General features: G+C 40.9%; 4 protein-coding genes and 1 long non-coding RNA gene across 6 annotated transcripts; 2 read left to right on the top strand and 3 right to left on the bottom strand.

Annotated features, from left to right (window-relative positions):
- Positions 1-7: 7 nt before the first annotated feature.
- Positions 8-4,084, top strand: LOC124279329 (photoreceptor outer segment membrane glycoprotein 2-like). 2 transcript variants are annotated; one of them, XM_046715141.1, is made up of 5 exons: positions 8-646; positions 1,735-1,788; positions 1,897-2,125; positions 2,579-2,747; positions 3,303-4,084. In XM_046715141.1, the coding sequence occupies exons 1-5, from the start codon at positions 84-86 to the stop codon at positions 3,608-3,610; spliced, it is 1,323 nt and encodes a 440-aa protein (XP_046571097.1). In that variant the 5' UTR covers positions 8-83; the 3' UTR covers positions 3,611-4,084. The 2 variants fall into 2 exon arrangements, with proteins under 2 accessions (XP_046571097.1, XP_046571098.1); XM_046715142.1 differs by lacking the exon at positions 1,735-1,788.
- A 2-nt stretch (positions 4,085-4,086) lies between these two features.
- On the bottom strand, positions 4,087-4,840 carry LOC124279335. The gene is made up of 3 exons (XR_006899339.1): positions 4,829-4,840; positions 4,485-4,489; positions 4,087-4,153 (listed from the first exon to the last, which is right to left on the bottom strand). It is a non-coding gene; the product is annotated as an uncharacterized LOC124279335 (long non-coding RNA).
- A 6,978-nt stretch (positions 4,841-11,818) lies between these two features.
- On the bottom strand, positions 11,819-18,560 carry LOC124279330 (uridine diphosphate glucose pyrophosphatase NUDT22-like). The gene is made up of 3 exons (XM_046715143.1): positions 17,976-18,560; positions 12,723-12,928; positions 11,819-12,586 (listed from the first exon to the last, which is right to left on the bottom strand). The coding sequence occupies exons 1-3, from the start codon at positions 18,450-18,452 to the stop codon at positions 12,385-12,387; spliced, it is 885 nt and encodes a 294-aa protein (XP_046571099.1). The 5' UTR covers positions 18,453-18,560; the 3' UTR covers positions 11,819-12,384.
- Positions 18,561-18,840: 280 nt separating this feature from the next.
- On the top strand, positions 18,841-21,366 carry LOC124279332 (radial spoke head protein 9 homolog). Its single transcript, XM_046715144.1, has 5 exons — positions 18,841-19,161; positions 19,660-19,825; positions 19,937-20,066; positions 20,804-20,950; positions 21,077-21,366. Exons 1-5 carry the CDS (start codon positions 18,935-18,937, stop codon positions 21,235-21,237), a joined length of 831 nt encoding a protein of 276 aa, XP_046571100.1. The 5' UTR covers positions 18,841-18,934; the 3' UTR covers positions 21,238-21,366.
- Positions 21,367-21,489: 123 nt separating this feature from the next.
- LOC124279333 (28S ribosomal protein S18a, mitochondrial-like) lies at positions 21,490-25,696 on the bottom strand. Its single transcript, XM_046715145.1, has 5 exons — positions 25,531-25,696; positions 25,160-25,191; positions 23,394-23,498; positions 22,548-22,671; positions 21,490-21,854 (listed from the first exon to the last, which is right to left on the bottom strand). Exons 1-5 carry the CDS (start codon positions 25,652-25,654, stop codon positions 21,757-21,759), a joined length of 483 nt encoding a protein of 160 aa, XP_046571101.1. The 5' UTR covers positions 25,655-25,696; the 3' UTR covers positions 21,490-21,756.
- Between the last annotated feature and the right edge of the window lie 1,959 nt (positions 25,697-27,655).

Here is a 27,655-nt window from a genome sequence, read left to right on the forward strand (position 1 = left end):
GACGTTGTCAGGACGACGTCATAAATGGCCGACATACTGTGTCGTTGATCCAGTGTGATTGAAGTAAGAATTTCGATGCTACCATGTGTGTGAGGTTTAAGTTCAGCGAGACGGTACGGGAGCGTCTCGGCATCGTCACCGGCGTCTTACACCTTCTGCTGGCTTTGTTCGGACTGACGTTGATTTGTTTCTCTATCTACATGAAGGTTCGGATTGAAAGCAAGATGCTTTTGTTGGAGAATTACAGTTCGGACACGCTCCCGTATTTTCTCATTTCTGTTGGCTGTTTAATGTTCGTTATCCATTCGTTCGGCACCAAGATTTCTTTCGACTGCGCCTCAGTGGAAACCCGTCAACGCTTTCGTAATGTATTTGTCTGTTTCTTTGTCACCCTCTGCGTCCTCAGCCTGTTTGTGATGGCTGCAGGGTGCATGTGCTTCGCCCACAGAGGTATCATCCAAACCTCGCTCCACCAAGGTCTGTACACTGCGTTGAAGATGTACAAGAGCGACCAGGGAATCAAGGCGGCGGTGGACAGACTACAGCTGGACTTCCGGTGTTGCGGCAGCAAGATTTACAGCGACTGGTTCCACGTCAGCTGGGTCAGCAACAAATACCTCAACACCGAACACGAAAATGTCATAAAGTGAGAATATAGATCTAGATCTACATGTAGCATGAACATGATTATTACAAATGTGCATGTGAATTATTTCCCAAGTCTGTTGGTAGACCTCCATGGCATGGATGCTCATTAAACACATTACTCTTAGTGTTTGGTTCGCGGGTTCTCTACATGGATTTACGTGACAGCGACGTACTGTAGTGTAAATACATTATAATAGTCCACTCCGGTATTGATGATTCCTCGTCATAATGTCCATTACATCTGGGGGCGTGAGTGGTATGATTTATGATCGTGGTTCTATTTTCGTTTCTCCCTGAAGATGTTTCTAGGTTTACCTGCACCATATCCTGGTTTCTCCAAAGTAATAAACGTGTAAGTCCTGCCTCCATGGCGTCCCGGCCTCCTTCAACAAGCTGACACGCCGTGGTATATAGTGGAATACCGTTCAAAGCCAAGTTATAAGCAAATCACTCCATTACAGCTGGGTCTGTCTACAGATGTTGTAAGAAAGGGGCCTGTCTTCCGTCTTGGTAGTTTGACAGACTTGGCGGCACGTTTTTTCTGTGTACTTACCCGGTAAGGTTTGCCAGCAAACATAACAGTGTCGTAAAGTTGTTACTGTTGTATTACGGGCCGCACTCAAGATCCGAAGAAGCGAAAAAGATGACTTTTGGTAATCCAACACTTAAAGAACTATATCCGACAAGGTTCAGTCATGATACTTCTGCCAATTATCAGTAATGAAAGCTTAGGGGTGAATGAACTATTTGGGTTGAAGGTGGCCAACAGCGGATGACGGAGAAGGCGGGGATGTACTGAGATTTGTAATCGGTTACCTAATTGTGTACAGAACAAGTGCCATCCTGAATACACCCTCACACTGTACAGGGCTTGACAATATCTTCAGTTCGTATCACCTATATGGTCATTAGTTATTCTGCACGCCTTGCAAACTTATGTACAAAAGAAAGTTTACATCTTTATTTAACGGTAAAGAATTAAATGAAGAAGAAACAATGCAGTGATTTGACTAGTGTTTTCAGCCTAACGTTGATCAATGTACATTTTAGTTTGCTCTGCACGAACTACTCTCTTATTTAATACAGATATGATTTGGAAACACACCAGAAGCTAAGGCACTTCATCCATCAGTCATTGAGGTATACGTTTTCTTCATTTCTTTCGTATATGATCATCTTTACTAATACACAAGCAGTACACCTGCTTGGGCTTCTAGGTGTATGATGATGTGGGCGACTTGGTTGTAGGAACCTGCGAGACGGCGAGCTCATCACCGACAGCGTGCCTTTCAGCTGCTGCAGTGTCATGTCACCCCGCCCGTGTATACACAACCACGTGAACGACAGCAAGATTCACAAGCACTACAGTGACGTCACGCTCTACAAACACGGATGCACGAGCGTCCTCGGGGACTATTTCTCTGACACAGTGCTGACACCGGCGGCCAACACAGTTTTCGTCACATTTGGTGTTGAGGTGAGTGTAGGACCTACCAGCCAATGTTCTGTCTGGGGGTCTCTGGTGTTAGAGATAATATTGGTCACTGTTTGAAAACAGACCCGCACTAAACACTAAAATTCCGACCAAAGAGAAGCAAGCCATAAACACTCTAGATCTTACAACTATATTTGTATTTTGGTGTAAAACCTGATATTTTCTGGAACAAATTATTTTCATAAATTTTGTCCAGACGTTCGTCCCTGCGTATAAATGAGTTGATTCCCGAACTGCATTTCCAGTCAGTATACACATTGCCAACGTGTTTTGACGTTTTCCCAGCATGACGTGACTATGTTCTAGCTGTGTGTTGACAAAAGTTCACGAAACACATGTATATTGATGAAACACCCGTGTATATTGATGAAACACCCGTGTATATTGATGAAACACCCGTGTATATTGATGAAACACCCATGTATGTTTTGACAGCTGTTGGTCATCATCCTGTTCCGCCACCTGCAGACCTCCATCATCAGCGCCTGGGAGGAGGGAGATGAGGCTGGTCCGGGGGACGCCTTCTGTATCGACGGCTGTTCCATCCTGTGTTGTGATGGAGGTGACCCCAACAGATACCTCAGAAAACGGGACAGGGATGCGGGTGAGCTCAATCAACATGTCACCATTTGGTCAGCTCATTTGACTGACCAACACTCCGAACTAGGCGGGAGAAGGTTAATGTGATCTGGGTGCAGGACGAAAACAATACAGTAAGGTTGTTGGCTGTTTATCGCCGCACTCAGCAATATTCCAGCTACATGGCGGCAGTCTGTAAATAATCGATTCTGGACCAGACAATCCAGTGATAAACAACATGAGCATCGATCTACGCGATTGGGATACGATGACATGTACCAACCAAGTCTAACCACCCGATCCCGTGAGTCGCCTCTTACGGCAAGCATGGGTTACTGAAGACCAATTCTAACTCAGATCGCCACGTAAGTACTTTTAGATGCATCATCTACAGCATTTGGTGTCCCAGTCCTATTATATATGTAGTAGTGCGTGTCTTAGACGTGGCAGGATCTTACAGTTTACTTTAAAATGTGCTCTTGTATGACTCTGCACCGTGGCCTTTGTTACGACATGCATGTGTTTTGTGGCATAATGTTTGTAAATCTGTCATGCTGGTCACATGTTTTTCTGTCCCCAGAGCTGGCTGAGGATTATGATACTGGAAGCGGGGGCGGGGCAGGAGGGGCGGGGGAACTAGGAGGATCTGCCGGCGGAGAGGACAGTCACGATGGCGGAAAGGACTCGCCTGAGAGAAAAAAGAAAGATAAAAAAACCAAAGGCAAAGAGAAACAGAAATCAGAAAAAAAGAAAGATGGAAAAAGTAAGAAAAAGGGTAAAGACAGTCCTAAGAAAAACTCCAGTCCCAAATCTGCCAAAAAAGGTTCAAAGAAGCCCAGCCCAAAATCCAAAGGGGGGTTTAGAGGTAAAGCACGAGGAAGGCGATAAGTGTTGACCTGTGGATACGTTAGCAACTATCCCCAAGGAGGAGATGCAGCATGTAGCCAGTGTCTTCACCGTCATGTTAGGAATAACCAGACTGTGTCACTACTGTCACAACAATGCATGCTTGGAATACAGATGTCACCATTGTCACAACAATGCATGCTTGGAATACAGATGTCACCATTGTCACAACAATGCATGCTTGGAATACAGATGTCACCATTGTCACAACAATGCATGCTTGGAATACAGATGTCACCATTGTCACAACAATGCATGCTTGGAATACAGATGTCACCATTGTCACAACAATGCATGCTTGGAATACAGATGTCACTACTGTCACAACAATGCATGCTTGGAATACAGAAGTCACTACTGTCACAACAATGCATGCTTGGAATACAGATGTCACTACTGTCACAACAATGCATGCTTGGAATACAGATGTCACTACTGTCACAACAATGCATGCTTGGAATACAGATGTCACTACTGTCACAACAATGCATGCTTGGAATACAGATGTCACTACTGTCAAGACTGCTGATTGGGCTTCAGCATCTCTAAATCACTTTTCTGGTAACAATCTGGCGGTTACAGCACTTGACGAACATGTCAATCAATCACTATAAACTCCTAACCACTTCCAATGCCTCACCACAGAAGGATAAGGAGAGGAACTGTGAGGATGTCCATGTCGATATATTGATAGATACAGTCATACGACGCACGTATTGCCAAATAAACGAGTCTTAAAGTCCTGTCACCATACAACCTTGTGATCACTTCTAGTAAGCTTGACCGTCACCTTGCATTGGAACAAGAACAAGGTCAAGCTTTTTCTAGAGACAGTTCTACTCTAAAGTATTGGCACTGCATCTAACTGGTGGTGTTTCCATTCACACAGGAGAGCGGCAGCTTTTTCCCGTGCTTGTTATTTGTTATTGACGGTCCAGGTGGAAACAGATTCTGTCGTAAAGAAAGTAGTTTGGGTGGCTGACATGGTATATTTCACACGTAGTCAATTTCAAGCGTAGAGAATACTAAAGTAAGGCCAGAAATCCTTGGGAAATGCTTTTTGGCTTCAATATCAATATGATGAATTTGACACAAGATAAAATTACATATATGATACATGTACGACTCTACCTAGTTGGATATTAAAGCTCAGATGAAAAAATGCACTTGAGGGGTGACTTCACAGGAGGAAATTTTGACGTTTTAACAACATTCGTAAATATTCTAAGTACAAACTGTAGTTTAGAAATACAGACTATAATTATTCATATAGCCTCAACTAATTAAATTACATAAATGATTGTAAAAAGTTTTGTTTTTTTTGGAACATCTATATGTGAAAAAGATGGAACTCTTGTAGTAGTTATATTCAAAATTATTACGTAAAAAGTCTGAATTAAAATTGCATAGATAATCTTGTTCACCCATAGAAGTTTCACTTCGTGTATGAGCTTTGAACTGGCAAAACATGCGACTTGATATCTCAGCAGAACAATTAATTTCAAATTTATACCAGTATTTCATACTGGAGAAACAAAGGGGACCTCTCGTCAGCTGTGACAGGGTTTACTATAGAATGTGTAAAGCCCTTAATTTGACATATAGTCAGGTTTACCAAGTTGTAAACAAATTAGTTACCTCAGGGGTCGTGTCAAAATCAAAACCAGGTAGGGAACACAAACTGGATAGCTTTGATAAGGGTGTCATACGCCGTGCAGTTTATAAACTGTATGAACGCAAAATCCCACGGACGTGTGCTAAAAGACAAGATGAGATCAAAGATACAATACATGTCTCGAAAACAACACTTGTTGTAGCTCTGGTAGAAATGGGGTCCGGGTACACCAAAAGGGGAGATGACAGAGCTGTGTTTAGAGAAAAGTACTCAATCCTGTCCATGCGATCAGCTTATCTCAGAACAGTTGAAGAATACTGCAATATGGGGTTTCAAATTATAAAAATCAGTCAACCGATCGGATGTGGCTTCGTTCAGATTGTTCGAAGGCACCAGTGTTACCATCAGGCAAAGGTAGACGCCTGATCATCTTGCATGCTGGTACCCGTAGCAAGGGGCTGATTGGGGTTGAGGCCAAGAAATCTGATGGTGACTACCATAGCGAAATGAATGGGCAGGTATTTTTGGATTGGTTCGAACCACAGGGGCGTGTCACGCTTAGAAACAGCGTTAGAAAGACATATAGGTATATAGACCCTACCCTAGTACTATATAAAAGGAAAGGGATGTAACGACGGAACCACCCCCTCCTCAATCAAAGTTAGATTTCACCACGTCAACTATTTATAAGGACCCGTCGATGCCTACGGATCGAAAGCGAGCGGCATTCCACGGGTCTAAAAACTTATTGCAACATCTACAAATCATTTCCTCGACAGTAAGTAGGCATTTTCTCCAAAACCATCGGCAATCATACTCACTTGTCGGCCATAGATGGCCTTGACATTCAAGTGATCTGAGCAGATCCGCAGAAACGAAATTGGGCCATCCGATTGGTGGAAAATATAATATACTGTAAGATTTTGACTCAATCTCCTACCCAGAGTTCCATGCGGCCAGCCAGCATAGTACCTCTGCCACAGGCCGGAAAAATGTGGCGATTCGACACATCTTGCACCGTCCATTCAATATAATGTACATATTCTTAACTCTTTTATTTTTTACGAGCCTAAACATCTAATTAAACATCTTTGATAGAATGGCTTAGTTTCACTGAGAAAATATCCTAAAACATGTAACACTATTTCGATTTGCGTAGCGATCCTTTGTTTACGTAGGTTGTACGGCTCCACGTGCTGTCATCGAAGCCGACAGGGATTAAACGATGCAACCAGTTTGACATCTAAATATGTACTGTAATAAATGTTATTGTCGCAGTTGTGGAAGAATATATATGTAACAATGTTAAACATTGTAAAGTGCGCACCGAAAAAACTTCCGTAAGGCCAGTCTCTTCTTATTATGAATATGCGCGTTTGTTTACAAACAAGAGAAAAGTCCGGTCACGTGATATGCAAATTAGCCTGTGGCAGTGATGTTATGTTAAGTCATCGCTGTGCCGGAGTGTGATTTTGACTGTTTGCTAATGGGCGCGAAATATGAACTTTGCAATAATCCTTTATTTTGGATGATGTACGGAACAGTAAATTGTTAAGAATAGTTTTAGAGGTTGTAAAAATGCATTCGATATTGATTCATTTTTAGGAAATTATATTTATAAATATTTAACCTCTAAAATTATTCTTACAAATTTACTGCTCAGATCACTTGAATGTCAAGGCCATCTATGGCCGACAAGTGAGTATGATTGCCGATCGCCGATGGTGAAATCTAACTTTGATTGAGGAGGGGGTGGTTCCGTCGTTACATCCCTTTCCTTTTATATAGTACTAGGGTAGGGTCTATATACCTATATGTCTTTCTAACGCTGTTTCTAAGCGTGACACGCCCCTGTGGTTCGAACATCAGTTTTTTTACTACAGCTGGACGAACCAAGCGTTATCATTTTGGATAACGCCATTTACCGGTATACCACAACCTGCGTGTCCCTGGTACCATCACACCCACCATGAGCAATCTCAAGGCTCAGTTGCAGGATTTTCTCACTTCCTGTAACATGCCTTACAAGCAATCAGAAACAAAGCCCCAGCTCATGGAAAAATCCGGCAGCACAAAAAGCCAATCCAGTACATCACTGACAACCGAGCTGCAAAACAAGGCCACATAGTTCTGCGTACACCAGTACGGCACTGTGAGCTGAAATCCCATCGAGCTGATCTGGGGTAACTTTAAGAATTTTATTGCTCGCAATAATACCACGCTTTAAGACGTTAAAGAGCTTGTGTATGCTTCTTTTGCGAGAATTACGCCAGAAGTGTGGCAAAAGGCTGAAGACCGTGTTCTCAAAATCGAGGACGAATACCGTCTGCGGGACGGCGTTAACGTCAGCCGAGTTGCACCAGTTGTAATTCCGCTAGAGTCCTCGACTAGCAGTGATACTGACACTTGATATTTTGAGACGGTCCCTGACATGTACTGCCCGTGCGTTACATAACGCTGTCACCCTGTTTTTCGATATTGTACGAGTAATCATTATGTACAACGGTACATCGTGATTACTCATATGCCATATTAGGTCGAGGTGGTATGAATGATTATATATTTGAATGTGAAATATCAACCATTTTCAAATAATTGCCAAAAAGCTTTTTCCAAGCATTTCTGGACTTACTTTACACTCGGCCTCAGATACCACAGGAAGGTCACGTGTTTCGTATAATGAGACCAAGTGTGGTATTAAATTTATTACCCACGCCTTACCTGCATAAAACTAACAAAATACCGTATTTTTGTTATTTTAATGCTTTCAATCGAAACCGGTTTCATAAAGAGGTTGCGGAAGAACTTTGTTGAGGACTAACATTTGCACTTCTTGTGACATTCCTAAATATGCGCAACTGAATATAGTTCTTATCTGTTCTACTTAGTAAGGAAACGTGGAAACATGTGGAAACGCTTTTAAATTTTAAGAACAGCAAATACAAGCTTCAAAAGAAGCAAATATTTCTCATTATAGAATAATAACGAACTATCAACTCATGTCACATCACCCCACCCCGCACGATGCGCACCCTCCTTTTGTCCTGAAAGTTTGTTCAATGACCATCGGGGGCGGTTGGGTAGCCTAGTGGTTAAAGAGTTCGCTCGTCACGCCGAAGACCCGGGTTCGATTCCCCACATGGGTACAATGTGTGAAGCCCATTTCTGGTGTCCCCCGCCGTGATATTGCTGGAATATTGCTGAAAGCTGCGTAGAACTAAACTCACTCACTCAATGACCATTGAAACTCGGGTGAAAATGAAGTGTGCACCCCCCCTTTTCTCAATAGTGCGCGCGCGCACACACATACATACCTTCTCAAAAAGCTGCATCCGCCCCTGTTCTTGTGATTGAGAAAGTCGTTCCGTCACAACATGATCTAACTGAGAGGCCATCGGTTATTCAATCAAATCGTTAGAATCTCAGGTAAAGTCGTTCCGACACAGGTCAACGCACTATGACACTCGTGTGACGTAAGTAATACGTTTACCACATGGATAATAAATTCCCCGTCTCGGCATGTTCGCCGTTTCAGTCACTCTATGGCCCCTTACACAAAACAATCTTAGCCCTACAATTATAGTAAATCCTTAAAATCGCGATCTTAGGCTTCCACTATCACTGCCATCCACTTACAAAAGGCGATTGATGGCCAAGTTCATTGTACAATGGAAACCTACAACTGGTCCGGATCAGTCTTCAGTAGCCTGTACACCCGATCCCGTCAGTCGCATCTTTAACACGACAAGCGTTACGTTACTGTGGGCCAGTTCTAACCCCGAATCTTCACTTATTCCATGATACAGGATGAGTGAGTGAGTGAGTTTAGTTCTACGCAGCTTTCAGCAATATTCCAGCAATATCACGGCGGGGGACACCAGAAATGGGCTTCACACATTGTACCCATGTGGGGAATCAAACCCGGGTCTTCGGCGTGACGAGCGAACGCTTTAACCACTAGGCTACCCCACCGTCCCGATACAGGATGACACCTACATTACATTAGTTAGAAATACAGTTCGGTCTACCACCATGTAGCGTAATAAAGCACGCTTAAATATAGTACAGGACGCTTGCGTCCGAGTGCTTTAACGTTAAAATAGGTCAGGACGAAAGTGTACTTTATTACACTATACATGGGGGTAGAGCGAACTTTATTTCTTTTCTGAGATGCCAAATTTAATACTTACCGAAAACAAACACAAAAACGACGGTGTCGGTGACCTAAATTAACAATCCTCGTTCAGGGCCAACTGATGAGCTCTTCCGGTTACGTGTTTGCACCCCTATGTTAAGACGAACGTTGCCGTGAGGGTGTGGGTTCGAATCCCGGACTCAACCCAACAAAAGTACTAGAATCTGCACTTTACTAAGAAAGTATAATCCCAAATATAACATATGTTACAGGGGCGTAGGAACGGTTTTAAGAGCGGGGGATGGGGGTGGGATGGTGGTGTGTGTGGTTAATTTATGAAAAGTATTGAAAATCAAAATGAAATTGTAGTTATGGTAAGGTAGATATGGTTTCGTCTTGATCCGTTCCTACGCCCCTGCTGTCACGTGAAAACAAAAGACAGGCAGTTTCAAGACGGTTTCCGTTCGGGCTAAATATGTTCTCTATATTATTTCAGTTACCTCTGTGATTAATGTAAACCAAATGGACAATATAAACGCCGCATTTCTACAACCAACGTAAGTTTAGATCAGTCCATCAAGATGGAGCTGACTATTCACGCGACTTTCCACGGAGGCATTGTGGGAATGTAAACATTGCGAACGTTGCCGTGTAGCTGTTTAATTGTGACTACCCGAGACATTTTATCCGTCGAAAAATATAAACGTAATGTTTCCATAAGATGATTGCCGTGTGAAGCATCTGCAAACCCAAAAACGTCCGTTACCAGGGGTACGCTTGATAACGAGGGGGCAGATGACAACGGCGTAGTGACGTCAATACTGCGTGAAGTCACGCAAAAAGTGTACTTCAGCGCCTGATAAAGTACTGTCGGCGCCTTAAAATTTGATCTTTCAACAAAGCATCTTAGAACTCATGATGTAGGATGAGACCCACATTGCATTAGTCCATGATATAGGATGAGACCCACATTGCATTAATCCATGATATAGGATGAGACCCACATTACATTAATCCATGATATAGGATGAGACCCACATTACATTAATCCATGATATAGGATGAGACCCACATTACATTAGTTCATGATTAGGATGTGACATACATAGAGGATATTATATGAGTGCCCATGTCATACTATGTTTACGACACGAGTACCGAAATTTTGGTATTTCCTGAGCGAGAGCGAGGGATATACCGATATTTAGGCACAAGTGTCGTAAACATAGTATGATATGGGCACGAATATAATATTCTGTTTATTACCGAAGTCGTCAAATTGAGGAAAATAACCCAATCTAACCCAAAATATTCTACTTTCAAACATAGGCCCTCTACCCGCCGACGCCGCATGTAGAACGCAACGGCACAGAAGAAACGTGACGTCATAGCATTGTTCATGACGTCACGTCACCATGACAAAGTGATATTTTGCCCTAGGGCATGGTACGAAAAATATGAACCCCGATACGTTCGCCCTCGTAGGTAATAAATAGCATTAGTACATGATATAGGATGTGACCCACGTTGCATTAGTCCATGATATAGGATGTGACCTACATTGCATTAATCCATGATATAGGATGTGACATGCATGGCATTAGTACATGATATAGGGTGTGACCCACATTGTATTAGTCCATGATATAGGATGTGACATACATTGCATTAGTCCATGATATAGGATGTGACATACATTACATTAATCCATGATATAGGATGTGACCCACATTACATTAGTCCATGGTATAGAATGGACCTACATTACATTAATCCATGATGTAGGATGTGACCCACATTACATTAATCCATGATATAGGATGTGACCCACATTACATTAATCCATGATATAGGATGTGACATACATTACATTAATCCATGATATAGGATGTGACCCACATTACATTAGTCCATGGTATAGAATGGACCTACATTACATGATATAGGATGTGACCCACATTGCATTAATCCATGATATAGGATGTGACCCACATTGCATTAATCCATGATATAGGATGTGACCCACATTGCATTAATCCATGATATAGGATCTGACATACATTACATTAATCCATGATATAGGATGTGACCCACATTACATTAATCCATGATATAGGATGTGACATACATTACATTAATCCATGATATAGGATGTGACCCACATTACATTAGTCCATGGTATAGAATGGACCTACATTACATGATGTAGGATGTGACCCACATTACATTAATCCATGATATAGGATGTGACATACATTACATTAATCCATGATATAGGATGTGACCCACATTACATTAGTCCATGGTATAGAATGGACCTACATTACATGATATAGGATGTGACCCACATTACATTAATCCATGATGTAGGATGAGACCCACATTACATCAATCCATGTTGTAGGATGTGACCCACATTACATTAATCCATGATATAGGATGAGACGCACATTACTTTAATCCATGTTGTAGGATGTGACCCACATTACATTAATCCATGATATAGGATGAGACCCACATTACATTAATCCATGATGTAGGATGAGACCCACATTACATTAATCCATGATATAGGATGAGACCAACATTACATTAATCCATGATATAGGATGCGACCCACATTACATTAATCCATGATATGTAAAGCAACCCACATTACTAAAATCTACATAACGATAAAATATATTAAGTTTAGTTTTACTCTGCACTCAGGAATATTCCAGCTATATGACGGCGGCCTAAAATATAGAAACACTGTCATAAGTATTCCATGCATGACCGACTCTGTACATTTTCCATCAGTACTCCATTGCATTTACTACACAGCTGTTACTGCTAACTATGTTGCTAAACCCCAGTCACAGTTCATTATTCATTCTCGGTCATGGTCCAGAATACACATGGAGCATTCTTTTGTTAGCAGTGTTAGCAGTTAACAGTGACAGCAGTGTTGGCAGTGTCAGGATGGTCAACAGTATTAGCAGCAGTGGCAGTGTCACGAAGGTCTTATGGACTCCTGTTTGTTAACCTGTACAGAATGAAACATCCTTTTCCAGAGGGAGCCATTTCCCTCCACAAGTCTGGATTCTTTGTTTCCAAGACAACAGCATCTTCTAGTGGGAGCATCTTGATGCTGGTTGACTCATCAGCCTCGGCCTGGTTGCCCTGCTGGTAGCGAGACACCACCTCCTCAGACTTCAGACTGCACCTACAGACACACCTCTTAATGAACCTGCTCGTTTATTCTTCGTCATTACACATGTTACATCAGTAAGGTTTACAATAGTTACTTAGCTGTGACTGAACCAGTATATATTACCACATATACCAATAGATTTCCATACCTGACAAGAAACTCCATGCTGGGTCTGCTGGCACTAGTGGTGTTCCGGGCAATACCGAGGAGTTCCGGATCAGACAAGGAAGACTGGGGAAGATTGACCTCATCCCGAATCTCCCGCAGGATAGAGTCAAAGATTTCATCAGTCACAGCTTGAGAATCCATGGATGACACATCAATTTCCTCAAAGGACTTTTTCCCAACCAGCTCCTGACAGACAACAGTAACCAGAGTTAAAGGTGCTCAACGTGTTGCATAAGTCCATGACACAAATGTGTGCCGCTTAATGAAAAGGACAGGTTCTACCATGTGTCTGCTAGACGCAGAGGACTTCTACCATGTGTCTGCTAGATGCAGAGGACTTCTACCATGTGTCTGCTAGATGCAGAGGACTTCTACCATGTGTCTGCAGGATGCAGAAGACTTCTACCATGTGTCTGTGGGATGCAGAGGACTTCTACCATGTGTCTGCAGGATGTACAGGACTTCTACCATGTGTCTGCAGGATGTAGAGGACTTCTACCATGTGTCTGCTGGATGTAGACAGGTTCTACCATATGTCTGCTGGATGTAGACAGGTTCTACCATGTGTCTGCTGGATGTAGACAGGTTCTAATATGTGTCTGCTGGATGTAGACAGGTTCTACCATGTGTATACTGGATGTAGAGGACTTCTACCATGTGTCTGCTGGATGCAGAGGACTTCTACCATGTGTCTGCAGGATGTATAGGACTTCTACCATGTGTCTGTGGGATGCAGAGGAGTTCTACCATGTGTCTGCTGGATGTATAGGACTTCTACCATGTGTCTGCGGGATGCAGAGGACTTCTACCATGTGTCTGCGGGATGTATAGGACTTCTACCATGTGTCTGCGGGATGCAGAGGACTTCTACCATGTGTCTGCTGGATGTAGACAGGTTCTAATATGTGTCTGCTGGATGTAGACAGGTTCTAATATGTGTCTGCTGGATGTAGACAGGTTATACTATGTGTCTTTTAACTTTTAAACAGAGGCTTCCCAGCTCTTATGAGAAACCACCTGTCATTTCCAAAATACGAAAACCTGCATGGAGAACAAGAGAAGCAATCTCATTGAACTCAAATCTTTCACTCCGATATCTATCGTCATGAAGATGTCACAAACTGAAGTGAACTTTCTAATGAGCCAAACAGCATTGAGGCTTCTAGATATGCCTGATGAAAAAGTGAAACATTCATGAAGTGATCCAGAAACAATAGTCTCAAAATAGTTTCACCTGATACTAGATTATCAGTATCCACAGAGAATTGTACACTTTGAAAATGGCTAATCCGTACCTAATGTTTCTGTCCAAGTCATACCAAATTTGGAGCATTTGTACTTCATGTGGATGACTTACACACAAAACTAGACAATCTGTACACAAACTTGTAGTGGCTGTACCTACTTCTTTCATATTTCACTATTAATTCAATAAACCATGTATAATCACGCATCATACATTTCACTTAAACCTCTAAACATTTGACTTGAAGAGGGTTTACTCACAAATCAGATGTGACATTAGTCACACAATGGAGTTGGGATTAATGTCAACATGCTTATCAACATGGAACTTTTCTAAACTAGACTTAGTGGATACAGACAGTTTCACATAATTACGGATAAGGATTACGTCAATGAGTTTGGACATGTTTTTATTTAAGAAAATATCCTTTCTGTTCATACTGAGCTCATTAAATGTTTCCAATCTCTTAATCAGATATTATATAAATTAAGTAAGACCTCGACCACATCCACTTCTCTGTAACTCCACTATAGGGTTCCATGTAATATCCACTATAGGGCTCCATGTAACTCGACTATAGGGTTCCATGTTATATCCACTATAGGGCTCCATGTAATGTGGAACCCTATAGTGGACATTACATGGAACCCTATAGTGGACATTACATGGAACCCTATAGTGGACATTACATGGAACCCTATAGTGGATATTACTTGGAACGCTATAGTGGATATTACATGGAACCCTATAGTGGACATTACATGGAACCCTATAGTGGATATTACATGGAACCCTATAGTGGATATTAAATGGAACCCTATAGTTGACATTACATGGAACCCTATAGTTGACATTACATGGAACCCCCTATAGTGGATATTACATGGAACCCTATAGTGGATATTACATGGAACCCTATAGTATCTACTAGGGTTCCATGTAACTCCACTATAGGGTTCCATGTAACTCCACTATAGGGTTCCATGTAATATCCACTATAGGGTTCCATGTAATGTCTTCAATATCTTGACACAATTCTGTATTTGGCCACCTCTTCTCAATGAAAACACCTACTTTGTACATTCTGTTCTGTTTCCTCTACTGTTATAAATCTCTCCAGTAACTAGCCTCACACAAACATCTCCAGCCATGCATAAACATGTGTTGCAGGTCCTAATGTGCAGTTTTTAGTTTCTAAAAATAGGGCCAGATCAATTTTATTTCTTGTTTTACGGATTTTTCTCTTCAGAAAACCTAAAGTCAGGAGGGAAAAAAATAAAAATCACCAGTCAAAGTAATATTCCTTTAAAATACTAAAAGTAAGGTAAGTTTACATTTTTGACCAATAAAATCATGAGGATTTTATGTTTTGAGCAGGGAAAATTAATTTATTTATTTTCTTATTCTTGAAAAAATACCACTGATCGGAAAAACAAGAGATAAATTGGTCTGGCCTAATATATAAAATCATACCAATACACAAAAGAAATCTTATAACTACTGAAACTGCTGCTAGATGCCATGCAGTACTGGGAGAATCCCAGGTGCAGCAGCCCCAACACTTCTGTCCAAGACACAGATCGGGATATCAGACCAGTCCTCAGAACAGAGCTGTCAACAACTGCATTGACTACAATGCCAGATGTCCAGTATCACCAACAGAACCATTAACTACTAGTTCCCTTGTTACCTGCCCATCATTGCTATGTCATCACTTTTGTTGTTTCAAACATACTTATAGAGCTATCTGCTTCCTAGTTTTTCATTCACCTTATCACCTTAACACATTGTGTTCCTTCTGTTAAAGAAGTTGACAGCTATAAATTCTCCTCTGTTACTATGTTCATTGGGAAAATTGGTGATTATCAATCGATTTAAACATTCAGTGATCTTGGGATAATTCCCCCACACAGATTGTTCCACTCAAGGAGCTGCCAGCTGTTACCATGGTTACAGACAGTGCACTGCAAACTGCTGATGTCTGGAGACTTGGAAGCTGGCTGGTGTACCAAGAAGTCACACAGTCAATGATTTGGAAATTAATGGAATTCTCATGAGATCTTACAGGAAAATACCCAATAAACAATAAAATTCCTTTGTAATAAATGTGTTGTGGTAGAGCTGCTACTTTTCAGAAGCGATTGAAAGTACTATAGGAATTTACCATTTCAAAATAGACTTTAATAAACAGCATGCTATTATGGTCAAATATTGAAGCCACTAGAGTGATTTGAATAGCTGTATTGGTAAAATTGCATCATAAGAAAACAACGTAGTCTACACAAGCGAGTGAGTATGGTTTTACGCCGCTTTTAGCAATATCACGGCAGGGGACACCAGAAATGGGCTTCACACACTGTACCCATCTACACAAGTTAATCAAGAACTATTTCTTGACTATGTAATACCACAGGAAAATAAGAGTGACCAATGCTGAGGGAGACCAGTGTTCATTCACCTCGTTTGTCAAAGGCTTCGTCATTTGACCCTAGCCATGCTTGCTTCCTCTACGTGGACCCTCTAACTGGTTCTACGTGGACACTCTAAATGGTTCTACGTGGACCCTCTAAATGGTTCTACGTGGACACTCTAAATGGTTCTACGTGGACCCTCTAAATGGTTCTACGTGGACCCTCTAAATGGTTCTACGTGGACACTCTAAATGGTTCTACGTGGACACTCTAAATGGTTCCCACGTGGACACTCTAAATGGTTCTCTCGTGGACACTCTACTAACTGGTTCTCGTGGACACTCTAACTGGTTCTACGTGGACACTCTAAATGGTTCTACGTGGACACTCTAAATGGTTCTACGTGGACACTCTAAATGGTTCTACGTGGACACTAACTGGTTCTACGTGGACACTCTAAATGGTTCTACGTGGACACTCTAAATGGTTCTACGTGGACCCTCTAAATGGTTCTACGTGGACACTCTAAATGGTTCTACGTGGACACTCTAAATGGTTCTACGTGGACCCTCTAAATGGTTCTACGTGGACACTCTAAATGGTTCTACGTGGACACTCTAAATGGTTCTACGTGGACACTCTAAATGGTTCTACGTGGACACTAACTGGTTCTACGTGGACACTAACTGGATGTGGACACTCTAAATGGTTCTACGTGGACACTCTAAATGGTTCTACGTGGACACTCTAACTGGTTCTACGTGGACACTCTAACTGGTGGACACTCTAAATGGTTCTACGTGGACACTAAATGGTTCTACGTGGACACTCTAAATGGTTCTACGTGGAGACTCTAAATGGAATTTGTTGTGCATGTTACCATGGTTGTATACAATCCAAACTATTTCATCTCCAGCAAGTGCCTACAGTTGTATTTGAAATGAAATACACAACTGGTGTTTCATTGTGTTTGATTGGTGGATTGAGAGTGGGTGAATGAATTTAATTTTACACCGCCTTTAACAATATTCCAGCAATACACCAGGTACACCAGAAACTGGCTGCACTGGCACACAATTTACCTATGTGCTGACTCGAACTAGGGCATGACGAGTGAAAGCTTTCACCACAAGGCTACCTCCCCTCCCCGTTGGATTGAGGAGGCCACAAGGTCTGAGATACTGAAGTCAGGGGCAACTAGTGCAGACAAATTTGTAGTCTGTCTCACAGTCCCCGAACTACATTATTTTCTACCATCTAGCTCCTTCTGTAGCACAAATGCATTAATTGAATCAAGTCCTCAGATTCTGATTCTCTGAGTAAACTGGGGCTCTTTTCAATTTCAACAGTTATTTGTTTCTATCAGAATGATTTGCAACAGGATTGTCAGAGAGTTAATCTAACAATATTGCTGTCCAAACAAGTCTGATAGAAGCCATTAAATGTTCGTTTTACAAGAGGCTATTGCAATCGACATGTTTGCATCTAAATGGCAAGAGTGGTTAATTCAAGCTTGTTTTAAATCTAACTACAAAAGAGTGTTACTTGTACTTTTCTCCCATCAACGTGTGTATACCTCAGGCTCTGCATGTCCACCTGGGACGTCCCACAGACCAGGAGCCTCGCCACAATGTACACTTCTCCTCAGCAGAATCACACGATTATCACTGGTCAACACAAACGATCCGACGCCAAGAGGATCTGACAGATAAACCTGAGGGTTGTTACAATATTGACGACCTAGAGTTTGATATAGCTCTACGTTAGGAGACCAGTTGCTTCCTATATATTCTTTATAACATGTTACACCGAGATTTACGGTTAGTGCATCGCCCTCAATCGATACTGAATCTATCCTGAACTTGGTACCATTGTATAGCTTGGGATTTTTGGCGAGACGATCACTCCACACAGTTTCAACATTGTGTTCCATTGCTTCTGGCAGTCTTTTTCGATTGTATGTTTCCGACAATATCACTCGCATTTGAGAACGTAGTACTAAATTTGATCGACACACATACATGATGTCAGTGTCAGGATCTAAAGATGCCATATTATTGATACTGGATGAAGTTCAGACTTAAGTTTATATCGCACACATGTCAGCTCCGACTTTTCAAACTTGTAAACGAGGGAAGTTATTTACACGCATGCGCAAATTCTGTTGCGCTTTCAGCGTTTTGTAGACAGTGGACCAGTCAATACATGCTACACAAAACTATTCTCCGTTTTTCGACAAATTGAATGTGCTCCTGGGCAAAAACTTTCAGTTTTCCTCTTAATTATATTTACAAAAATGTAATAATATTATTTTCATTTTATATATGCACTGTGGCATCATGAATGTCACTTATTTTAGTAATACAAAAACATAGCAAACGGTAGTTGCAAGGAAATATTACCATGTGCCTTAGCAACGGAAGCTATCGTTTGCGCATGTTCCACTTACATAGAAACGGTGTAAACAACCATTACCCCTCGACAACATTTACCTTCTCCACATTTGTGTTAACGCTCACTACAAGATAACACGACATGGAATCCGAGGGTTTACATCTGAATATTGACTACGTCGGTAGCAGCGGCGTTGTTCTTAGTCCAGAACAGAAAGCAGCCCTTCAGACATCATTAGTGATTTTACAAAATGAAAATAAGTTTCACAAAGTGTACTTCTGGGGGAAAATCGTCGGAGTCAAGGAAGACTACTTTGTTGCCCAAGGATTCGACAAAGATGAATTTGCTGGTCGCAAAACATTTTATAGGTAAGAAATCGAAGATAAATCACAATATTTAATGCCATTGCAAAGTCATTGTTACGTCGATGTCGACCATCATAAAACAGTTGTGTGTACAAGGAATGTGCGAGTCTCCGACCAAAACCCTTTCTTTTTCTACTAGAATAATAATGAAAAGGGGATGCCTCAATCAAATTACTTAAGTGCAATCTGCATACCGAGCTCAAACAAAACCGCAAGTGCAATAAAAAAATTCTGTGACTTTTAAATCTATATAAGTCAATAATGTCATGATAGTGTGGTTATACTTGCGATCTTCGGGAAGTAAATCATTAATGTTGTTAGAATGCTGCCCTTTTTGGAGAGAGTATAAGCAATTATATCAGTCTTTCTATTTTTCGAATATGCACATTATGAGGATGTTCAAAGAGATATGCAGTGTTATGCATGTATACCTGCTTATTACTTGTTAATGTGTATTGTATAATCAGCATCACAACTTAGGCTGCTGTTCTCATCTTGTAGCAAGGACTGTATCCACTGGGGCCTCCTTCCACCAGCAACAAAAATGATGCGAGATCAGAGTAAGCTTGCCAAGGGTCGCTTTACTGGAGACCCTTCATATGAGTATGAACATGTGGAAACGAAGAAAGTAGGAGAAGGCGAGGATGCCACAGAGGAAGAAGAAACGGTGAGTGGGGCTCGAACATGTGCTATATCTAGAATATCTAGTGGGAAAATATAGTTAAGTTGACAAGATGTGAAGGTAGCCAGTGTGACACTGTTGTTTATATTTTATTAGCTGACAATCAAGGAGGAGGATCGTCTGGCATCTGTCATCACTGAGATTGATGAAGACGTTCGCATTGTCCCACGTGCTGCTTTCATCAAAACTCCAACTGGACAAGTGATCTCTAACAGGAGTTTTGAAGGTCTGTTTTTTAAAGCTATTGTGAATTTTTCATATCATTTTACGCTATAACAGACATAAAAATGAGAGATTATTATTTGAGCCAGCTGGTTCCAACATGCAAATGTTGTCATGTGACTCACACTGAAAATTACCAAGAAGGCAACCCAACTTTTGTACGAAGAACATGCTTATTGCAGCATAACCCAGGCTCAGTAATAACACATTGCAAACTGTTTTGTCATTCAACAGTCATGTTAAGTCTAAAATAAGTTCTAGTCTTTTGTGTGACGTGATATGTACACCTTGGACCTTAAACCCTACTTAGTCCAAAATATGATATTATATTTCCCTATAAAATAATCCATTTTCATAAATCAAATTCAGTTTGTATTTTATGGCAAAACTTGTTTAGATAGATCATACTTCGATTCCAATACAAAACTAATATCAATTATCTAGTGAGGTTTTGTAACTGTAACCGTTACTGTACTACCCATTCTATTGCTTCATTGTATCATGTGCCACTGTACTTGCAATTATAAGGAGAAACTGTGACATTAAGATAAGTGTGGATATTTCCCAGAGGTACTTGAAACTTCTGATGTTATTAAATATAGCAGAGGTTGTGATTGATATTTTTCTTGGTACATATATGCTCCACAACCCATTTTCTTGTGGTTGTAAGTGTACTTCAGGTTATGGAACACCAGTGAACCATTTAGCCTTAGTAAGCAATGAATTGACCATTGTGTGCAGGTCTGTCTGTGTCGGAGGCAGCCAAGCTGTGCAACTACTTCCACTTCCGTGAACCCCAGCTGATCAGCGAGCAGAGCATCCTACAGCGGGCTAGTCTGGACAAGGCCATTGATTTCATGGACTCCGTGGAGGAGGACATCCCCCGAGGTAAGCCAACATTTCCATAATACTACTAGTACTGTCAACTTGAACACAACCTGCTGCTTGAGTTATGGTACCTGTCCCATCGTGTAATTTGATATGTGAATACAAGGAGTGTTGTTTTGTTTCTAGGCTCCTGGAGTCTACAGTTTGAGCGTGGTAGTGGCCTTGTGACTCTCCGCAGCCTGCTGTGGCAAGGCTACATCTTCTGTCACGTCCCAGGACAGCGCAAGTTTGGCTCAGTGTACTTCGGCACTGGCGAGAAGAACTTGGACCTGCCATTCATGTTGTAGGCCACCTTGATCATCTGTACATAGCCTCACCATGCCTACATCATTGTGTACTCCGCCTGTCACATCCTTTATATAAAGAAGATCCAAGTAACACCCATTGTTAAATATAATAAAACATTATTGATAATGCATTGTAGTTTGTGTCTACTTATGAGACCCCAGGCTTGCTGTGTTTCCCACTACGGAGGTGTTGTCTCACTGAAGCACCCTGCACACTGGTCTAGCACAACTAAAATCAAACAGAGACAAAAGGCATCTTGATTTTTTATTAGTTTCTACTCTGCACACACACACGATCTTCCGTGCCCCTACCATGCACATACACCATCTTCCAGTGGTGGTGTCTCCAGGGTGCAGGGCACAATACACAGGGTGTCTTACATCAAGGTACACAGTCTGTCACACCACACTCTTCATGACAAAGGTTGCATTGTTCAGAACACGTTGATGTCACCTACTGTGTCTTCTAACACAACATCATGTATTTGTTTTGACCTAAAGTATCATCATCAATCCTCCTCATAATATACATTGTATTTTTTTCCACTTGAACTGTGAGTGTGGCTGAGTCCTCTCTTTCCCACTGGGCAGATCAGGTCGGAATGTTGGCAGTAGGCCTGGAACAAACCCATTCATGTTAGAATTTTGCCAGACACTAATTACAAATGGAGAATGGAAGCAAACAAATGAATCATAAAAGGTGAGGTGAGGTGAAATAGGGTTTAACGTCGCACTGGAGAATATTTCGCTCATTGACGACGAGCATGCGTGTGTATGTGTACGTGCAGCTGCTTGTACTAGCCCAGACTGAAGCTGGTTTTATAGTGCTAGCCCACTGAGATACAATGTCGCAGTGAAGCAAGAATACCCCACTCAGACACATTATACTGACTCCGAGCCGACCAGTCCTTGTTGTACCCATTAATGCCGAGCGCCAGGCAGGGACCAACAAGTACCATATTTTAACGTCTTTTGGTATGACGTGGTCGGGGATCGAACCCGCGACCTTCCGCTCTCTGAATCATATAATGTAAGGAAGACAGGAAATTGCATGTTACAAATTACAGTCATTTCTGACCTGGCAAGAAGTCCAGAATATCAGTGGTTGACTTTATTCAATCTAATATTGAAATCCACAATAAGTAAAAGGCCTAAGTACAGTTTCTGTAAATCATGAGGAGCATGTCATACAACCCCCAAACATTATCTCTGCCTGTCCCTTCTACTCGATAGTAGATGGACCCATCCCTGCAGGGTGTTGGTGAGACTGAGTATCCCTAGTGTAGCCACAGTGTCCACACATTACCTACCTGCCCTCTGAGCTTGGTGTATCAGCTTCTCCAGAGATCGCTGCTGTCTCTTACACACGCCTGTTACCCGCCTGGGAAGGAGGCAGCCATCAGGACGAAGAAACTGACTGAGAATGAGCACATCCTGAAACAACAGTTGCAAAAAATAGAAAACCACTAAAAAAATAATATTTTGTTGATATCAAATATGTCAACACTCATAGATAATAGTTTAAAACTCCACAGATTTACTAGCTTGTCATCAGTAATAACCAGTCTCTTCACTGTGTACATCAAAGCAGCTTCAGCGACTGCCATAACAATGATCAGACACCTTACCCGTGTCTCTTGATGAAGCAAGTTTCGGATGAGTAGGAGAATCACTGACACTAAACTAGATGGGTATTTGCTCGTTTGATAGTAAACGTTTTCATGCGAAAGTCTATGATGGCAAAGAAGTATTTGTAAAGAAATATTTTAAATTCATCAAAGTTAGCAATGTAATTTCAATATCAATTATTTTTTCTGATTATAGTATGGAACATGTTAAACAATTATCTCTATGTTTTATCCTTAACCTCGGAACTCATGACAGCAGCTGAACAAACAAGTCAACACATTCAACACATCATAGGTGGCCAATCTACAGAGGAGATGTCGGAGATTAATTCCACTTTCTTCTATACTTATACAAATTTACTAACTTTCATCAAGGGTACCCATCCTTCCACAACAGGAAGTCCTGAGTTTCGAGTGATTGCTATGTCAGCAGTAGCCTTGCAGTAAACAACCAACCATCAACAGTTGATATTAAAATATCATAAGCTGTGTCTACATGGGAGCAACTCATCCACACATTCTACTGACCGTGTACTTGAGGTCGGTATGAACCTTGCACAAGGGGCACTTGACCTCTGAGTTGCCTGGCAACAGGTAATCAGTCCGACTGGATGGAACCTTGACACCTTCAATCTGGAAAAAAAACAGTCATCAACATCACAAGTTGAATCCATTTTGTCCACTGTTCATTTCTGATGGCGTATGTAAATATCTCAAGTTTGGGAAATAACATGTCTCAAGATAAAGAGACTATTGTCTAAACATTGACAGTCAACCTATCAATAACAACAAGAGAATACTTATCTGCAGATTATGGCCTACAAATCGATTCATTGTCTCTAAAAGGCGCTATTCATATGTCAAAAGAACTACATGCATTGAAAACTCTTCACTTGAATGATACAGTAACCTTTGTCTATGAGTTCCTGAGTTTTGTGGATTATCAAAATAATTATTATGGAGGTGTCGCTACTAGAAACGGTTTCCTGAGAGAAGCCTTGTATCAAAACATTGACTGAGTGAACACTGTGAAAACCTGGAGTGTAATTTTTATAAGAATATACTCATCAGATGTTTCAAATTCCTACTTCAAATATTGAATTATATAAATTACTTGTGTCCATTTTACACATATTTTGCAACCAGTAATACCCTGCATGCATCATATATTCATCATCCAGAATGCACTGAGCAAACATTCCAGCTGCCCTTAACAGCCTTGTTTAATTGGCTGGTTCTTGGAAGACGACAATGGCAAAATACTACACACAACGCCTCTGAGTGACACTAGTATGATGTAAACCGGTACTTTCTGGCTTTATCTGTGAACATGAGGCATTAAGTATACTACATGTATATAGTAATGGAGCTTAAACTGATGGACAGAGAGTGGTCTGGTGAAGTCAAACAACTTGCATGTTTTGGAGTATGACAGATTTGCTGGTACAAGGCATCTGGGTGAGTTTTGAATTGGTAAAATACAAACATACACACAGCAACATGTCTATTCATGATGTATGCAGAGCTTGGTTAGTTCATAATCTAGACTGATTCCAAAGTCGTATTTAGCGTGAAAAAACAAACATGACATATGTAATTAAAAGAAATAAACAGTTTAGTGATGAATATACTTCGATGTCTTGGACCACATGAAACAAAGGTCTCTTGTTGATACCTGACTGTTGACATCACCAGTAAAATCTAAACCCATGCTGTGCATCACTGCAGAGCTGAATGCAATCACATGACACACTGTCTTATGGTTTTACAAATGTGTTTCATGTAGCTATTCATTCTTCTGACAATGGCATGGTTACTGATTGTGAGATGTTTTTATTGTACCCCAATAGTATGAGATGTTGCTTATGATATCAATCACTAGTTTGTTCCAGATAAGGAGCCATGTCAAAGGAGGACTATTACTGCCATCCTTGTTAAACAAAGAACAAATGTATAGGCAGTCTTTGAGGTGAGTGTCGGGATCGAACCCATCCCGGCGGACGCTCTCAAATGGAGATGTCAAAATTGATTAGTTTTTCAAATTATGAGCACTGTTAGGCTTATGGCTGTCAAAAAGGGGCATCTTTAGAATATGGATCACCTTTGGGCTGTTGGTTGTCAGTGTGGTGCACCGTCAGATGTCTTCCATATATCACTCACATGTCAACCAAGACAAGCACACATTTGTTTGCGGGAATCAATCTTAACTGTGACCTCCAGCTAAGTTGAGTTAAAGGACTGGGAAGATGTAATTAAATTTGGGTCAGAAATCATCATAACCAGTTACTACTCACCACAGTTGCATTCTCTGTTTGTGTTTCCCTGACTGTAACACAGAAGACAAGGAGCATCAAGCACAGGAACAACACACATGTTTGGGATATTTATACAAAGTTACATACCATCTTCACAAGCAGTATTTGAGTTATGGGTTATAATATGTAGTGCACAGTGAGTATTTCGATACGCATCAGTTTAAAGGGCCAGAAGGTTATCCTTATTGTTCCTGGTCATATAACATGAAAATTCAAACACTGAAATAATGATATACTGTAGAATCTGAGGTGTTTCCATCACGATGTGTAATAAGTGTTATTGAACTGATCGAAATCTGAACAACACATGTGTGTCTACTGTCAGTCTATAAACAGCAACATATGAGTACCTTCTTTCAATTGGTTGCGGTTTGTTGTAGTAAATAATCGACAGAGCGCAGCCATCGGTGATCCATGTGCGGTGGCTTGACGGCTGGATCTCAAAACACACGTCAAAACACTTCCCCAAAGCATGGCTGCTCTCCACTCAAAGGGACATAACTGCTACGCTAATACTACATGTATTCATATAACTTGATGTTCGATGTCACCTGCACCCTAAGTTCAAATCAAGGTTTTCATTCGTATGAATTTCCTTCATTTTGCAATATGGATTTTGAGCTGTACATTAATTTTCTGTTGTCAGAATATTTCCTTCATTTCTTCTTCCTATTTCTATTATTTAATCTATATTTCAGGGGTTTTTTTCCAAACTTGAAATTTTGAGTACTTTTGTGGTCTATCAATTTTGTTTGTTAATTTCTTGTCAGTTAGTGTGTTTCTTTGTTACTTCAAGTTTCTTTTAAAACGTTGAAATTTTGAGTATCTTCTTGCTGCTGTGATAGATTTCTCATTGACCGGGTTCATGTATCTGGTGTTCTTTATGAATAAAACATTAACTTCAGTCAAATATATCTTCTCTTTATGAAAACTTTACTTCCAAATATTTTCTCGTTGCTTCGATTTTACTCTCGTTACTTTCTCATCCAAGTTTCTTGGAGGTACACATATATTGCCATTATGGAAAAAACCCCGACACTTCTTAGAAAAAAACAGTTCACACTAAATTTTGACTGTTCTGTTATGTCAATGTTTTATAAAAAGCAATATTCAATCTGTTTTAATCTTCTGTGTTTTCTTAGCTTTTAGATTTTGTAGGGCGAAACAGTGAATGATATAGAAGTAACAAGAAAATAATTGAAGGAATGAGAAAATATTGTAAATTTCACATACTTGTATTTTTGAAAGTTTTTAAAAGAAATAATTTACACAATTCACACAATCAGGAAAGTCAAACATCACCAGTGTACAATGACACACAATCAGGAAAGTCAAACCTTGTCAACAGTGTACAATGTCACACAATCAGGAAAGTCAAACCTTGTCACCAGTGTACAATGTCACACAATCAGGAAAGTCAAACCTTGTCACCAGTGTACAATGTCACACAATCAGGAAAGTCAAACCTTGTCACCAGTGTACAATGTCACACAATCAGGAAAGTCAAACCTTGTCATGCCACCAGTGTACAATGTCACAAAATCAGGAAAGTCAAACCTTGTCATCAGTGTACAATGTCACCCAATCTTGTCTTTCACACATGAACCCAGTGAAGATCAATCAGGTTAGAATTTATCTTCTTGTCACCAGTGTATCAGGAAAGTCAAACCTTGTCCTGTCACACAATCGGATCTGGTCAAACCTTGCCACCAAATTCACCAGCCTCTCTGCCAACCTGACATTTGACACTACACTTACACAATCAGTCAGACAGTGATAATCCCATTTGATAACTCTAGACCACCATCACAGCTAACATTGTCATGCTGAACCCATGAAGATCCGGGTTAGCTGTTAGGGACTCACTGGAGCTTCTCTGTCTGACACGTCATCGTATCCCATTTGCGTAGATCGATCCTCATACTGTTGATCACTGGATTGTCTGGTCCAGACCCGATTATTTACAGACCGCTGCCATATAGCTGGAATATTGCTGAGTGTTGCGTCAAACTACCCTCACTCACTCACCTTTACACATGACTATGAACTGTGCTGACTTTACAGCCACATAAGGCTGACAAGTACATTTTCTACATGGACAAACTCAACACCCTCCTGTCAAGATCATATGAAAATGATAATAGCAGTCCAACATTCACGCTTGTGTTCCCTTTTTGGCAAAAATATATATTAATCTTTTTCTAATGTAAGGATATAAGGTTGAATGTCTCACTCTACTGACTTGTAAACTTTGTCCAGGACATCAGGGTGCTCCTCAGTCCATATCCCTCTCCTCCAGAAACATGACAAAACCTTCGTTCATAGTGAGATGACATCAATACGGTTGATGATATCAATGTAATCTAGCAGAGACATTCTAAATCTGCCAGTACTGAGATAATCCACCACAGGCTGCTGACCTGTCATTGAGTCCTACGTCTGTGTTTGAATTAAATATTCATTGTGAATGAATGT

The sequence above is a fragment of the Haliotis rubra genome, unplaced genomic scaffold (genome assembly GCF_003918875.1).
Source record: "Haliotis rubra isolate DU_JTF1 unplaced genomic scaffold, ASM391887v1 Scf25, whole genome shotgun sequence".
Taxonomy (NCBI): Eukaryota; Metazoa; Mollusca; class Gastropoda; order Lepetellida; family Haliotidae; genus Haliotis; species Haliotis rubra.

Excerpts from the sequence above, each read along its gene's own strand:
- LOC124279329 (XM_046715141.1), top strand. The coding sequence starts at position 84 with ATGTGTGTGAGGTTTAAGTTCAGCGAGACGGTACGGGAGCGTCTCGGC. Across the intron at positions 1,789-1,896 it reads TTCATCCATCAGTCATTGAG|GAACCTGCGAGACGGCGAGC; the intron begins GTATACGTTTTC and ends ACTTGGTTGTAG. Across the intron at positions 2,748-3,302 it reads AAAACGGGACAGGGATGCGG|AGCTGGCTGAGGATTATGAT; the intron begins GTGAGCTCAATC and ends TTCTGTCCCCAG.
- LOC124279330 (XM_046715143.1), bottom strand. The coding sequence starts at position 18,452 with ATGGCATCTTTAGATCCTGACACTGACATCATGTATGTGTGTCGATCA. Across the intron at positions 12,929-17,975 it reads GTGGACATGCAGAGCCTGAG|GAGCTGGTTGGGAAAAAGTC; the intron begins GTATACACACGT and ends GTTGTCTGTCAG. Across the intron at positions 12,587-12,722 it reads AGCATGGAGTTTCTTGTCAG|GTGCAGTCTGAAGTCTGAGG; the intron begins GTATGGAAATCT and ends GTGTGTCTGTAG.
- LOC124279332 (XM_046715144.1), top strand. The coding sequence starts at position 18,935 with ATGGAATCCGAGGGTTTACATCTGAATATTGACTACGTCGGTAGCAGC. Across the intron at positions 19,162-19,659 it reads GGTCGCAAAACATTTTATAG|CAAGGACTGTATCCACTGGG; the intron begins GTAAGAAATCGA and ends CTCATCTTGTAG. Across the intron at positions 19,826-19,936 it reads CCACAGAGGAAGAAGAAACG|CTGACAATCAAGGAGGAGGA; the intron begins GTGAGTGGGGCT and ends ATATTTTATTAG.
- LOC124279333 (XM_046715145.1), bottom strand. The coding sequence starts at position 25,654 with ATGCTTTGGGGAAGTGTTTTGACGTGTGTTTTGAGATCCAGCCGTCAA. Across the intron at positions 23,499-25,159 it reads AAACAGAGAATGCAACTGTG|ATTGAAGGTGTCAAGGTTCC; the intron begins GTGAGTAGTAAC and ends TTTTTTTTCCAG. Across the intron at positions 21,855-22,547 it reads ACACCAAGCTCAGAGGGCAG|GCCTACTGCCAACATTCCGA; the intron begins GTAGGTAATGTG and ends GGTTTGTTCCAG.